The sequence below is a fragment of the Asterias amurensis genome, chromosome 7 (genome assembly GCF_032118995.1).
Source record: "Asterias amurensis chromosome 7, ASM3211899v1".
Taxonomy (NCBI): Eukaryota; Metazoa; Echinodermata; class Asteroidea; order Forcipulatida; family Asteriidae; genus Asterias; species Asterias amurensis.
This window is the reverse complement of record NC_092654.1, coordinates 14159356-14175678: the sequence shown is the minus strand read 5'-3', so window position 1 is coordinate 14175678 and position 16323 is coordinate 14159356. Positions and strand designations below refer to the sequence as shown.

The 16323-nt window shown below is 37.5% G+C and overlaps 1 protein-coding gene and 1 non-coding gene across 3 annotated transcripts in view; both read right to left on the bottom strand.

The window, feature by feature from the left end:
* LOC139939965 (phospholipase D1-like) overlaps positions 1-16323 on the bottom strand; it is a 126289-nt gene that overhangs the window by 103601 nt on the left and 6365 nt on the right. For both annotated transcript variants that reach the window (XM_071936136.1, XM_071936137.1), the window contains exons 3-11: positions 12942-13095; positions 11279-11407; positions 11013-11121; positions 10711-10776; positions 8856-8914; positions 6307-6417; positions 4216-4368; positions 1643-1786; positions 887-1052 (exon numbers count right to left, since the gene is read on the bottom strand). In XM_071936136.1, coding sequence (XP_071792237.1) covers positions 887-1052; positions 1643-1786; positions 4216-4368; positions 6307-6417; positions 8856-8914; positions 10711-10776; positions 11013-11121; positions 11279-11407; positions 12942-13095 — 1091 coding nt within the window. The remainder of the gene's footprint in view (positions 1-886; positions 1053-1642; positions 1787-4215; positions 4369-6306; positions 6418-8855; positions 8915-10710; positions 10777-11012; positions 11122-11278; positions 11408-12941; positions 13096-16323) is intronic.
* On the bottom strand, positions 4092-4165 carry Trnas-aga (transfer RNA serine (anticodon AGA)). The gene has a single exon. It is a non-coding gene; the product is annotated as a tRNA-Ser (tRNA).

Genomic DNA, 16323 nt, shown 5'->3' with positions numbered 1-16323 from the left:
TGATGAATGCGAGCTCCCTCAACTGACACATATACTGCGAAACAAAATCCAACACGCGACTGACATGAACGGATATCATTATCATATCTGTATCCCTGTATCTGCACGCTTCCTCTCTACTATCAGAAAGACAAAGCAATTAAGTCCAAGCATCTTGTACAGAATTGAAAGATGATTGCAAGTTTAAAAGTCATCTTTCCAATATTTTCTTTACATTACTGAGAGGTGCATTATTATAATATTTCTTTAAGGGTGTGCACAACATTGGTCAGAATGAAAATAAAAATGTTCACAAATATGCACATGACTTGTAATGATGGTCAAAGTTGAAACCATCCCTGTGAAATATTGTTGCCTAACAACCGTTTCAGACAGGTGTGCCAGAGTCGCGCCGAACCATATCTAAAGAGCGACTGTAGGTCGACCCAATAAAATTTTGGTTTTAGACAGCAAACTTTAACATAACATTTACATTGGATCGGCTCATGAAAAGGCCCTCCATAGTCGTTCCGAACAAATGCAACAGTAAATCTTTTCGACTTTTAGTGGTCCAGTCACTCTTAACTGTTTTAGACGTCAAACTTTTTATGTACTTTTAAGTCATATTTTAGTTCAGCGCGACTCTGGAGCACCAGTCTGAAACGGGTGTTAGTTGCTACAGTTCTGTTGAATATTGAAGAACATTCACCCATAAGACAAAATGAGATCAATCTTATGTAGTGCTTGCTCAAATAACAGTTAATACGCCAAACTGTCGTTTCTCACTTGATTGTGGACTTGTAAATAATTCAGCTCCAATAAAAAATTATTTAGCAACAAGCTCTATGAAATTCAAGCCGTGACTGTACCAGCCTGAACACATTCTCAATACAACCAAGGCACGTACCGCTTTCCTCTTGAGAATGTGATCGAGTCTCCACCACGGTCCCTCCATGGCCGGTCGTTTGAGATAAATCTCTGCATTCAGCCACCAATCAGTGATGAAGATCTCTTGTTCAGCTTCCTCCAGGGCGTCTGCTAGAGCTTCGAAATACTTGGAGCCATCGACAAACCTGAGGACAGGATACATAAAATGTTTCTATAATAGACCTTATTCACGTGACGTCATTCGAGTGGGGCGCACTCACCTAGAGGTTAAAAGGAGCATGTTCATTGGTCAATCCTGTACACGTACAAATCTGTACGTTTTGACTGTTTCGTCACCGTTTTACCTCTAGATGGCGGCTGGATGACGTCAATGCATAGGGACTCATCGTGTTTTCATGCCGCACAGGGTTATTAGAGGTAGGGTCACAAGGCCCAATTTCATAGTGCTGCTTAATGGTAAGCAAATTTTCGAGCTAACTGTTGCAGAAAAATTTGCCAAGAAAATTAGGCAGTCATCTTGCTTGTCACCATGGATTTTCTTGTGCCTAGCATGTTTTTGTTTACAAATGCTTTATCAAATTGAGCCCAGCTGAAGATCCACATTTGATTTTACTTTGACCAAATTATACCGCCAAGAAACCGAAGATGGCCTCTCGGCGAATCCCCCCGCCCCCCAACAATAGAATATCACATTATAAAGAGTATTCTCTCTCATCAGAGATCCTTCTAATTAACCCATATCTTCATTTCCTCATTGGTCTGGTGATTTCCTTACCATCTGGCATAGGTATCCGGCCTCTCCGGCCCAAAGGCATTGAATCGATGAATGTCTTTGTATTCAGACTGGGAGATCATCTCCATGATTTCAACCATCCACTGTCGAGCCATAGGCACCATGTCACACTTCACTAGTAGCTTCCTAAAAAATGTTAGATTCAATTTGATTAGATAAGATTAGATTAGATAAGATTAGATTAGATTAATTAGTCGCAATCGGATAGGATTTGCGGCCAATTTCATAGAGCTGTTTACAGCCATTGGACACTTTCGGTAAACAGTATTGTCCAAAGGTCCACACTTCTTGTATCACAACTTACATATAAAATAACAAACCTGTGAAAATTTAGGCTCAATCGGTCCTGGAGTCGGGAGAAAATAACGGGAAAACCCACCCTTGTTTCTGCACGTTTCACCGTGTCATTACATGTGTTTAAAATAAATCTGTAATTCTCGATACCGAGAATTTATAATTGTGTTAATGTTTTCTCAAAAAGTAAAGCATTTCATGGAATAATATTTCAAGAGAAGTCTTTCACCATTACCTTCTGTAAACCCTGTAAGTTATTTGTAAATCTGTGAACTTTTTTTTTTCTGTTCCGAAAGTGTATAATGGCTTTAATGGTGGGCAAAGTGTTCTGTTTACTCCAGTGGAATAACATTTACTGAAGTGCTAGCATATTTTACAGGTCAGAAAGACATAGGGAGTCAATCAGAACAGTCAGTGTTAAAAAACACCAACAAACACACTTGTCCTTTAGTTTACTGATATTATCAAGGCGTATTTAAATCATTATCAGATCATGGACATGATATGCACTGTCAATGATGAAACGGGTATTATAAATGTGCAGGCCTCCAAAATAAAATGTGAAATTACTTCAACTATCGCGAGCTAGTGAAAGTAAAAATGACTGCAATAAAGCTGGTTGTCATGACAACTGGTAGTCAACAAAAAATGTTCATTGTGCCATACAGCAAGATTACCCCCACTGCAAGTCCAAGGCATAACCCCCAGTGTATGTCCAATGCATACTGTTTCTCTGTATTAAGCGTCATGGAGCATTGCTTTTGATGGGTTTGGCGCTAAATAAATTTTGTACTATTACTCTTATCATTATTTTAACCCCCAGTGTACGTCCAAGGCATGATTGGCATCATTTCACTGTATACCCCAGACATCTAGGTCAGCGTACAGACATTGTGGCCTATAAACTTCATGAATCTATGGGATGTAACTGCATTACTCTGCAAAAATTGCAGCCATAAAATTGGGTTGTATTATTCCCATTTGACTGGCTCTAGTATTAATACAGGGTCCAATTTCAAAATTATGCTTACCAGAAAAGTGTTACTGACCAAAATACTATGTAACAATTACAATGTAACTGGTATCCTCCTTATTTTCGCTTAGCAGACAATATTAAGGGAATGTTTTCTGTTTAAGTAGATGTATAAAATTGAGGCCTGGTCTCAAAAGTGCAGTTGTCTCTGTCATAAAAGCATTCTGTCTCTGACAAATAAAACTTGTTCAATAACATTTTGACAATAATTGTCCCCGAATGACTGTGGACGGGAGGGAGGAAATCAATAATTTGTGCACATTATTAATAATAAATCCAGCTTATATACTACACTGGTCATATGGGAAATAGTATGTTTTGTTTCATACTTTCTACAGAAGTTAAACAGTGTTGAGAAAACTAACATCTAAACAAGTTTTGAGGCGTGTCAGGTGTCATGACCGGGATTCGAACCCACACTTTTCTACTGACACCAGGGCCCAGTTTCATAAAGCTGTTAAGCAGAAAATTCTGCATAGCAAATTTCAAGGCAAAGAAAGAAATGACTGGAGTATCAATTCGCAGCAATGGTAACTGTACGGTTTTCTGGCTGGTAACCTTTTTTTATGATAAGCAATAGATTTGTTTTGCTACTTTAATTTTATTTTATTTTTTGCTAAGGAAATGTTTGTGCTTATAGGCTTTATGCATTGGGTCTTGAGCTTAAGTCCGGTGAACTACAACACGCCAGTACAGACTCTCATCCTATTCTAAATGAGCGGGTGTCGTGACCGAACTCAAGCTCTGGTGCTTCTGTTCGGCAGAGTGTGGGTTCGAATCCCGGTCGTGGCATTTGTGTCCCTGAGCAAGACACTGTGATTTAATTTCTTCTCTCCTCAGGTACCTGTGAGGGCATAGATGGTTCTTGTGATTGATTTAGCCGAGTAGCGCATAGTTATGTTGCACAGGCTGCATTAAGGCCCAGTGACCAGGGGTTATAATGTTGCAAGCGCTTTGAGGCGCCCTCCAGGTGTGAAAAGCGCTATATAAAAACTGGCTATTATTATTAGTGTTATTCATTTTTGGTTTTTACCCATATACACCGATGTGTGTAGCACTGTATACTCAGTACTTTCCCGAGTCCTGTGAAAAAAATCACAGGCATTTTACTCGGGTGGGATTCGAACCCACGACCTTTGCAATTCTAGAGCAGTGTCATACCAACTAGACCACCGAGATTGCCCGGTAGCTAGAGGCAGTTCGAATCCTATGTTTTAGCGTTATTTACCTGTACTGATTAGAGATTGTGATTCCTTTGTTCACTCCGGTTTTCTCGACTCCCCATTGAACATCAAAGTCTTGATCTGCCAGCATGACGGCACGGACATGGCCGTCCCTCGGTCTCACATACGCAACAAAGGAATCCTTTGTTATCAACCACCTAAACGACAACAATAGAATAATGCAGGGTGAAAGACATTTTTAAAGTTTTTTAATGAAGTGATTAATTAGTTTTGTAAATATGTTTGTCTTATTTTCCTAATGAACAGGAATGTGATAGGCTTTGGAAAAAACTAATATATGAGCGAAAAACGTGAAAGCTTGCATGCGGGAAGCCTGCTTACATTCATTTATCTTTGGTTTTAAAAAAAACCTGCTCTGCAATCTGGGGGTGTTCCATATGGTTTTATCTTCATGTTGTTATGAATTTGAAGTGAGTTATAACAAAATAAAAAAAATAGTTATTATCTCGTTGTTTTTGTAGAAAAAAAAAACCTGGATTTACAGTTAAAAAGTGAGAAATTTCATCCCTAAATGAAGTGTTACTAAATCATAATATGAGACCATAAATCAGAGTATTCTGCACCTGAATTGTTAGAAAGGTTTAGAGACCATAGCAGCCACAAGCAATTTGTACCAAAATGTCCTTAGCGGCCGCAAATGGCCTTTAGGTTTGACCTACTTCCATTCACATTTACGGGGTCAAGGTAATTAGGTAGTGTCAGATACTAAATTTTCTGTTTCATGTTATTTCTTTTGACATTCTTACTGACAAAGCTTGATTTAAAAGATACTGGACACTATTGGTATTTGTCAAAGACCAGTCTTCCCACTTGGTGTATCTCAACGCATAAAATAACAAACCTGTGAAAATTTGAGCTCAATTGGTTGTCAAAGATGTGAGATAATAATGAAAGAAAAAACACCCTCGTCACCCGATTTCGAGACCTCAAATTCTAATTCTGAGGTCTCAAAATCAAATTCGTGGAAAATTACTTCTTTCTCGAAAACTACGTTACTTCAGAGGTAGCCGTTTCTCATAATGTTTTATACTATCAACAGCTCTCCATTGCTCATTACCAAGTCAGTTTTATGCTAATAATTATTTTGAGTAAATACCAATAAATTATAGTCCACTGCCTTAAAAGAAACAAACAATATTAGCAATCTAAATATGGAAACGAATTGTCTCTGAAGAGTTACAGGAGGAAGGCCTGTGGCTGTACATGGAATTTTAAACTCTAACCCGGTTACTGCACGTTGCTCTGGCCTTCACATCACAGTATAATTATGAAGGCGCCCTTTGTAACGTGACGGCCAGCGGGCGAGCGTGCAGTAACTGGGTTAGACTTCTCAATTCCATGTAAAGCCACAGGCCTATTATGATCAAGATGACAGTCTCCCTTAAGAGTTTGGCACATGCAATGATGGAAACTGGAGAGTGACAAAAGAGACATGACTCTATTGCTCAACTCCACTTCAACCATCTTCATGTAACCACAAAATGTAAGCATCGCAGAGCTGGCAACATTTGCATCCTGCAACATCAGGGAGATATTAAGAATTAGGCCGTGTCCGAAACGGCGACTTCGGCTACAGCTACGGCTAGATCGCGCGCGTCTGCCTATTCTTCAACACTGGCAGACGCGCTAATCTAGACGTAGCCGAAGCCGTAGTCGTCGTTTCGGACACGGCCTTACATTCAATAGACATTTGTCATGATGCCTCCATCTTGGCCATGTTTCCCATATCAACAAAAATAATGTATGATAATAATTTTGCAAATAGGAACCAGACCATTTTGTTCTACCAACCTCGGTCTGGTTACATTAATATTAATGGGAGAACTTCAAGATGGCTGCACAATGATATTGGTCATCAGAACTTGGAAAGATTGGTTGATTTGCAGGGAACTTTCTACAGAATCAGTTGGTAGCTCTGGTATCACTATGGGCTGAAGAAAGAGGCCATTTAATGCACTTGACAAATTTAGTTCTCAGTTCTTTTTTCTTTTCTCAGTTTTGTATATTAAAGAAGTTTGAATAAAATTCCTCCCCCGAGGGAAAAAAATAAATAAAAAATTTAGTTCCCAGTTTACCTTTTACTGTAGTGCGCTGCTACTGTTGTACAGTGCTTGCAGACCAGACATGGGCAACACCTTGTGATGGGAACGCGTCTTCCTCCAGACCGCTTCTGCACCCAACCTTCCCTGATGGATTGCAAACAATCATAGACTCCATTCAGTAAAAGTACATACAGTAATCTTTTTTAGTTTAAAAGAAAAACACCTGGCAGCACAAAGCTAAAATTATGTGCCATTACAAGATGAGAAAAAAAAAAGAGTTAAAAAATTATAGATTGAAGATAGATAAATAGCAACAGTGATACAAAGGGCTAAATCTTACATGTAGATAACATTACAATAATTAACCATATAAATTTGGTTAAAAAAGCAAAATGGCAGTACATGAGAAAAATTCTTCCAGCACAGATTACTATTCCCAAATTTCTTTAAGAAAACTGAAATCAAAAAAGGATTTTCTAACTGGAGATTGTCTAGGGCTTGTTACATGGATACTGTCGTGACCTGCGTCATTAACAGGGCAGCATGATATAATATACTCTTAAAAAAAAGTACTTTCGGGTCTTTCAATGACCAGTGCCTAATTTCATAGAGCTGCTAAGCACAAAAAATTGCTTAGCATGAAATTTCTTCCTGGATAAAAACAGGATTACCAACCAAATGTCCATTTGTTGCATATTGCTTGTTACTGGCAGGTGTTTAGCTGTTGATTGCTTATCCTGAAAATCACGTGGAAATTTGGTTGGTAATCATGTTTTTATCAAGGAATAAATTTCATGCTAAGCACATTTTTGTGCTTAGAAGCTAAGTTTAGCTAGTTAAATTGGGCTCTGCACATACAGGAACTATTCTCTGTGTACATAGTGTTCAGGAAAAGTTTCAAATCCTACTCATGTACATGGTGATACACCATGGTAATTACAGATTGTATCTCCACTTTGCAAAGTTTCAAATGCCACTTAAAATTTTTTGACATTGATCTTTGAAAGATAATCTGGTACCCTGTATGAACACAACACAGTATTGTCTCGATCTGAATCGCCTCAAAATGACTTCCAGTCTAACTGAAAGCAAAACTGCTTGTCTAATTTTTACTCAGAATTGTATTGACCTTAGTTATTCTTAATTATAACCTATTTCTTTTTGTTTTTCAAAGACTAGTTGCTTATTCAGCCCATTATGTAATGAAATTTCTGTCTACGTCAGGGATTGATTTTCAATTGCTTAGCAGAGAAAAATGCCATGCAAAATGTGTCAGTTGCTACTCAAAAACCATCACTTGCTACTCAATATTAGCATTCACTGTGCACAAAATCCGTTCAGTCAAAATTTGTTGCTATGCAAAAAATGTGTTGCTATGCAAAATTGTTGGATGAAATTGATCAGTGTATCTACATGTATCTACATCTAAAATGTGTAACACAACACAATGACAACATGAATAAGTTAGTACAGGATATCAGGAACTGTTTTTGTTTTATCAAACCAAACATCAGTAGAACCTTTGACTTTGTCCACTCCTCATGTACATAGCCTGTGCTGCGAAAGACCATGCCAATACAAGGTCATACAATGAAGCAATACAGGAAACCAGTCCTAGACAATCTCAAATAGAAAAATCCATTCTAGTTTTACATTTCAGTTTTCTCATTATTTTCCTGAGCATAGTGCGTTACAGTTAGAAGAATGTCTCTTATGCTGCCGAGGCCAAGTTACAGCAATACAAAAACGATAACCATGCAAAGAGAATGCATTCTATTGGTTAAGTTGCTCTACGCAGAATACACCCACGCTTATTCAACCAATCGAGGGCGTGCATTTTTAACGTTCTTGTTTTCCTTCTCGTTATCCAGGTGAGCACTGTATGGTTTGGGTGTACAGTATACAGACAAATTTACCCAAACCAAATAGTGTTTAACATGTAATGTTTCATCATATCTCAAAATGGCTTATATTGCAGCTGGTTGCCTCCAAGTTGCCTGAAAATATTGCCCTAATGTACATTATCTGACATAGTCTTGGGCACAAAATCCCTCTAGAAAAATAAAATTGCAGGAAATTCACAGGGAATATCCGTCCTGCCACCAATTAATGTTATCTTATTTCCCACTTCAAATTATCTACAAATTATAGGTGTGACATGTCCTTGGGCCTGAAATCCCTTTTGACTACAAACAGGATACATGTACATGTAAACCATGGAGGTAGAATTAATGTGACCCATTCCCAGAAAATACAACCCAAGGAAATTCACGAGGAATTTTTATTCCTACCCCCACCTCTTTATCTTTTTCGATTTTATAAAATTCTTGGGACAAAAATAAACACCGGGTTTGCAGACATGATACATTGTGCTTTTCAGGTTTTCTCAGGAAATCATTTGATTCCCCCACCCCCCCCCCCAAAAAAAAAAAAAAACATGTGATGTCATTACAACTATAAAATCATTAGTGCAATTTGTATGGGTTTGATAAAAATGCCTTTGCTTTTTTTGAGCTCCTGTTATGGTTATTTCTTTATGAATAAATAAAAACATACGTGAGTGTCATAATAAAATAGCTTACTTTCCTTTGGGTCCTAGCTCATCAACAAACGACAGATGACTTACTTCTAGGAACTCAAGCTACAGCAGAAAGTCAAAGATGCATAAAGAAAAAACAAAAAAAAGAACAAAAATTATCATCTGCAAAGAAGGTCATTGTATATAAACAGTCATGTATTCAACTTTATTTTTTTATGGACTGGAGCAGGACTTGAGCCAAGAATCCTCAGATAAAAGTACAAAGGCTCGATTTCACAAAGTACTAAAAATTCACTGACGGCAAATTGACATTATTACCATAGTGATTTGTATTGTGACATCACACTTTACTTAGCAACTTGAACTATGATTAAATTACAGTAAGATCAATCACAGCTTTGTGTTAAATCTGCCCCAGAGCTCTTCCACCTGTATTTGTTGAAATCTTTGACAAAACATTTGGACTTTACATATGTATCTGCATAGGGAGGCCGCCAACATAGGGCCGGATAACTCAGTTGGTAAAGTTCAAAATAACACAGAACGAACTACTGAAGACATTTTATCAGTGGGGAATAGGTCAACAACCTATTTAATATTTAATTTTTTTTGCACTACCCGCCTTTAATATATAGGATGTGGAAATTGTTGCACAATGAGTTTCCAAGGGCTTCGTATTTCCGACGACGGATGAGTGCCATACAGCCTTGAACATTGAGCAATGTCAAAGTTTGTTATAAATAAACAAAAGCCAACCGACACAGTGTTGTGAACCCCAGGATAATTTTTATTCCCCATATTAATTTCATTGTTATTTTCAACTTAATAATGAAATGTTTGTGCAACAGCATACATGTCTGTTAGCCATAAAACTCAGACAATTTAGTTCCGTTCATTCGACCAGCTGTATCACATCATGAGTTAAGGCCCATTTTATGGGCCTTCCCTAGAGCATTAGTTTTAACTGAAGTTAATTTTCAAATATACAAAGGGGAAAATAACATAGTTTCAGCTGATTTGTAATTTTGGTTGCAAAATTGTATAAAAAAGTAAAACAAACAAACAAACAAACAGGGCTGGTCATTTTAGATTACAATGATTTTGTTACATGATTTGTCTAAAAACTGTTGAAGAGCTACAAAATAAATGTGAACAAAACACATAATGCAAATTGTATCAACTCTAGAAAATATGGTCTGCCATTATGCATTTGAAATGTACGTGTAATAACTTAAATATGCTACTTTTTGAATCACGTTTATGAGAAACTGCATGTACATGTTCCCTTACAATATTGCTACATGGAGAAAATCTGCTGGCAACAAATGACAATTTTACTACAATGGATGAGTCAACAAGACATGCCATCAACAGTAGCTATTTTTAAGGCATTAATCATCAGATAAAGCCATGGATGACAATCAAGTACAAAGAACACATGAATAATGCGCACACTTTATTCAAATACGCTTCACTAGTCTCCCTTGCTTTAAATGGATGGAAACAGTATTTAAAGGGTCTGCAAATATTTGATGACTTTGAAAACTAATAGCAATAAAATTTATCTTCGGATATTATAATGCATTTTGAGAATATTTTCACTTTGGAATACTGCGATAATAGAAAACACCACAACCTTTTCAAATAATATTTTTATTTATAACATAAAAATACTACAACTACATAAGATTGAAACAAACAAACAGTGAACTCAAATGACCAATTGTATGCAAAACCCTCTAATCATGGAGGTAGAAATGCTCTAATCAATAACCTTAGACTTAATGATTTTGAATGATATTGAATAAGGTCAGACAGTAGAGTTATTATTCAATTTTTATTTTGATAACAATTTAAAACAATTTACAAAAAGTCTAGTATCCTTTTACTTCACTTACCATTTGTGGATGATTGCGGAACAGGGGGTTTCTCACTAAGCTTTTCAAGTAAACTTCATACTGATGCTGTGGGAAAAATTAGAATGCACTTATTGATTAACACTGCATCAAAAAAAATATAATTTGATGACTCTATTTTTAATAATGTCTTAAAGTAGTCACTAGACGTTTACCTAGTTGCTGTCAAATCATATAATCTTTGACATTTCCTGGTAAGCAAGATTTTTCTGTGCTTAGCAAGATTTTATGCTTAAAGGATTTATGAAACTGGGCCCTACTCTAGGTGTTTGAGGCTTTCTTACCATTCTTTTGGGTAGCTGTGGAGCTCTGACCAGTGCATCGGGTGTCTTCGGAAAACGAGCAATATCGTGATCTCGAATCGCTCTGAATGTACGCCACCTTTCCAGATGACTGCAAGAAAAACAGAAAAAAACGTAGCATACAATTGTTTTGTTTTACTCATTCACCAATTTGTAAATGGTTTATGAATAGACAAATCATTGCAAAAAAGGATGGCACTAAAAAATATTAAGGCACTAAAAATTTTGCTTATCTTATCTTATCTTACCTCTTGTCACCGATGGGAAGATGCAGACGAGCTTTATACAGCAACATCTCCTCATGAAGCCTCAGGAAATCATTGCTCCTCCTTTGAATGGTCCACACGCACGCACCGTGGTTTACCTCAATGAAATATCTGCAGCAGTAAATATTGTTTAACGATAACAACTTTTTGCATCGGAATTTAAGGAACACAATTCGTTCTAACCCTTACGCCGTTGTGTATTTAAAAAACATCAAAATGACTTGAAGTAACACAAAGAGATGATCTATCTCATTAGCATTTAAAGATACCAGATTTATTGTTAACATTTTTCACAAAGATATTACCGTTGAGGTATCTGTTATTACTCGATTAAAGGCAATGGACACTATCGGTAATTACTCAAAAATAACTATTAGCATAAAACCTAACGTGGCAATGAGTAATGGAAAGAGGTTAAACATTGTGAGAAACGGCTCCCTCTGAAGCAACGTAGTTTTTGAGAAAGAAGTAATTTTTCACAAATTTGATTGCAAGACCTCAGAATTAGATTTTGAGGTCTCAAAATCAAGCATCTGAAAGCACACAACTTCATGTGACAATGGTATTTTTTTTTTCATAGTTATCTCGTAACTTTGACGACCAATTGAGCTCAATTTTTCACAGGTTATGCTATTTTATGCATGTTGAGATACACCAGGTGAAAAGACTAGTCTTTGACAATTACCAATTAGTGTTCAGTGTCTTAAAAAAAAAAAATATCATTGGCCTTGTCTCGTCATGATTCTACTGGCCCAAACACTCCATCTACTTAGTTTCTGTATCCAGAGGTGTTAGGACGCATTGAACCCATCGTTAGTTAGCTTGTCCTAACTCAAGATAGGATTAAATCCTAGCGTTTCGTGAAATTCCTGCTGGCCTTGGGCCTTCAGGTAAGTGTTAATTGTGAGCCCTGATGGGGTCATGTGACCCCTCCACGTAACTCAAGGCCTTGATACAGTTCAAATCTGAGCATAAACCTCTTCCCACCCTTGATATTGTCTTTTGTGTTTCCTTCTTCTTGTGATTAAACCAGTCCCTTCCTTAGTTTACCCATTGCTTTTACCGTTGTGCTCTCTCTCTCTCTATTCATGGAATTCCAATTCACTGCTTATTTAAAAGCTCCATGGTTACACCACATGTACCTGTTCATGTTTGTTGTGCTGTCATTTAGCCTTTGGAAAAGACTCTGCTTTGGGAAACATCAGGCCATTTACTTTTTTTTTGCATTTATACTCTGTCCTTTTGGTTGGTAAGCAGTATGCTTTCTGATCAGCTAATTCTATTTTCTCATAAACTATTCGAGCCTTGCTCAAAAGCTTTTTGTTATGTAGCCAACCAGACTAATCATAAACTCTCGGTTTAACTTGCCACAGGAAGTTTTAGCAGCCCAGATCATGTTTTGTCATTGCATCTTTCTGATGATCACAACCAGTTTAATAGGCAAATAAAGTTACCTCAAACACTAAATAATAAATGAACACATTTAACAAATGTATTATTCAAATCTGACTGGAAAGAAATACAAGCATAATCAAGTAGGTGGGACAGGGCAAGTGGTACTGACTAGTCCACAGCAGTTTTTACTAGACAATGTATGCTGCCGGTCTAGTGTTAAGGGGGAGCGCCCTGCTGGATCTTGACTTACATGTTTGGATTGAGAAACTGTGATGACGATGACCTTCCACAGTCCACCACAGTCACCTCCAGCTTCTGGTTGGGTAGGAATACCATCCGGCCGACTTCACGGAAACCTTTGGGCTCAAAGTGGGTGCTTTTAAATGATCTGGTGAGACTTACAGCTATAACAAAATGAAAGAAATATTGGCAGACACGTTAATAGATAAAACAGCTGTGCTGTAAAAGCTGTGCACTTGGTTAATAGCAGTCTGTAGAGGACGACTGTTTGAATGGTATACATGTAGTACAATTAGTCAAATAAACAAATCAAGAGATATCACTATGTAGGCCTACTACTAGAGTAGCCATACATATTGTACATGTGTGCAGGGAACCTGACCAGATGTATACTTAGCATACAATAGTCATAAAAACTTACGTATCAACTATACATGATCCACAACCCAAAAATACACTGCACTTTTCATTCTTGTGAAGAGGGGATAGGGTAATGCTACATATTTTCTTACTAAATGTGTGCTCAGGGAACAATTGGCATATTAATAGATGTTAATGATAACTCATTTAAATTTTCCATCATCTGTCTGATTTATTGGTACAGTTTAAATTGTGACCATTACCGTAACTAATTTGGTCATGCACAATTAAATTACATTACCATGAGGTGAACTTTATCTATTTTATAGGCAGTTTGCCAAGTCATTGAAGGAAAGGCATTATGAGAGGCTCTTGTAGAACATTTAAAGAGACAACGGGGTACATGTACTTTAAGCAAGCACAAAAAGGCCAATGTCCCAAAAAGGATAGATTTTGTCTGTAGACCACAGATCAACTAATAACCAAAATTGCAAACACAATATTTTTGTTTTCATTTTTAACACAATACCCCTAGTTTAAACAATGAAATTAATTTGCACACACAGAATACCCCACACAATGGGGCTTCAACAGTAAGTGAAAAAACATTCCAAGGACCTTGTGTCATTTCACCGTGCTTAAAGCCAAAGTTTGGGTCCAGAATATCCCCCCCCACCTTATTTTTTTAAAGAAACCCAGAGAGAATCCTGAAGCAAGTAAAAAATGTGACCAGGCCTCATCCACCAGTAACATAGTTCATTAAATGTCACTCCAGTCCAGTCCAGAGCCCAATGTCATGGCTCTGCTTACCAGACACACTGTGGGCAGTGAGCGCCTGAATTTTATGGGCCCTATTTATATCAGGGCTTGAATTTGTGGGGGATTCCCAATAACCACATGTATGCCTTGTAGCTCAAAACATTTACTAGATCAGAGTTCTGTTTTTCAGGACCAGATAACAATTTCCACAACTGTTTAAAAATCAACTATTTATATTTCAACAAGCACTATGAGAACATTTATCTTATTTTTATTTGTCTTTTGATTACTCAACGGAATAAACTGCGCCAATAAAGTATCTAAACACTTGGAAATGGTCAGATTTATCGGAACCTGAAATAGTATACAAACAAATAATTATTCATTTCTATTCACCGTTAATTTCTGCACATTTTGACACCTCTTGTGTTGCACTACGATGTTGTAAGGTGGATTTATGGGCACTTAAGTGGCTTTAAGGTCGAATTTCAAAAGTTGCAAAAGCCCCTATATTCACCCCAATTCCAGAAGGGAATCACATAAGCATCACACACAGACAAAATCAAGACAAAAGACACAAACTCGTTTCGTTTACTTGACCATGAAATTTATTGCCGTATCTTTAACTCTAAAACTGCTGATATCCTGTCCCCCATTCTTGGTGTGTCCTCCATCACACTGTCCTGAACGGCAAGGAGTCGTCTTCTCATACTCTCAATGAGACCTCTGATCTGTACCTGGTCGATCCCCTGCCATTTCCTGATCAGAATGCGTCGCAATCCCCTCGAGAGTGATGTCAGGCTTGATGGACTTGTTCACTTTCTTCTGCTGCAAAAGTCACCCTCGGACAGCCAATCCTTGGCAGGCCGTCCACATTTCCCTGATCTTGGTAGCGATTCCACCATTTACTGACTGTCGGTGGTGACGTTGTAACCTGATGAGCTGCAGTTCGCATCGACATACCGGCTTCTATCAAACCAACGATCCGTCCTCTTTCCTGTTTTTGTACTTTGGTCAGTTGAGCCAACTTTCATGTTATCTTGAAACACCTTTCACTGTCTTACCATAATCAGGGATTCTGGCTCTTAACCCAGATTGATGTATGCCTCCCATCTCTGACCCCTTTGCTTGGTTACTGACAATTATTGCTGATGTTCATCGCAACCGATTTATCCAACACGCGACAAAAAAATAAAATAATACTCGTCACAATACAACGATTTATCTTGAATAGGGGCTTTTGCAACTTTTGAAATTCAACCTTAAAGTCACCTGGAAGTGGTATTTTTTCAAAATAAAGCTTTTGCCACTAAAATATGTGTTTTGATGAGTTGAATGTGAATAAACAGTTAACTAAGGTTTTAAAAAATCAGTTCTTATGTTATTTACAAATTTAAGAGTAGACCCCGACCCGAGAGGGCGCTGTTCGTGACGCCAATCGAGGCAGACTTTGCCTGTAATGCGTATAGTAAACACAATTGCAAGTACGGACCAAGTCGTGAGTTTGTCATTTCAACAAAAAAAAAATGGTTTTTTTCCGGCAATGCCAACCAGGTGTATTGCTGCTGAATGCAGAAAAACACTTTTTGAAATGTACCAACTCACGACTTGGACGTACATGTACATTGCACGTGTGTTTACTATACGCATTGCAGGCGAAGTCTGCCTTGAATGACGTCACAAAAGGGGTAGGCGGAGTCAGCCCCCCAAACAACTTTATATATTTTTTAAACATATAAATCGTGACAAACAAATACTAAAACAATTGTTTTATTGTTCGTAAGCATATACTCTTATGTTTGAAAGAAAAAAAATTATATTTCCAGGTGACTTTAAGCCACGTAAGTGCCCATAAATCCACCTAACAACATCGTAGCGCAACACAAGAGGTGTCAAAATCTGCAGAAATTAACGGTGAATCGAAATGAATAGTTATTTTGGGGCATACTATTTCAGGTTCCGACATATCTGACCATTTGTTAGTGTCTAGATACTTTATTGGTGCAGTTTAGTTAAATCATATTGTTTGTTTACTTGAAAGATATTATTCACAGTTAGGAATTGATATTCAATTGAAAATGACAAGACCACTGGCCTGTGGTGACCCAAATTCACTTCACTGGCCTTGGGCTCATGGTCCAGTGTTAATTTGGAGCCCTGCCCTACTCCAGTGCACAATGAACTGATCAAGAATAAAAAACATACACTATGAATGAACTGAACAGAAACCCAGATTGAACAAAAAAAATGATTACAATGTAGGATGTCAAGCA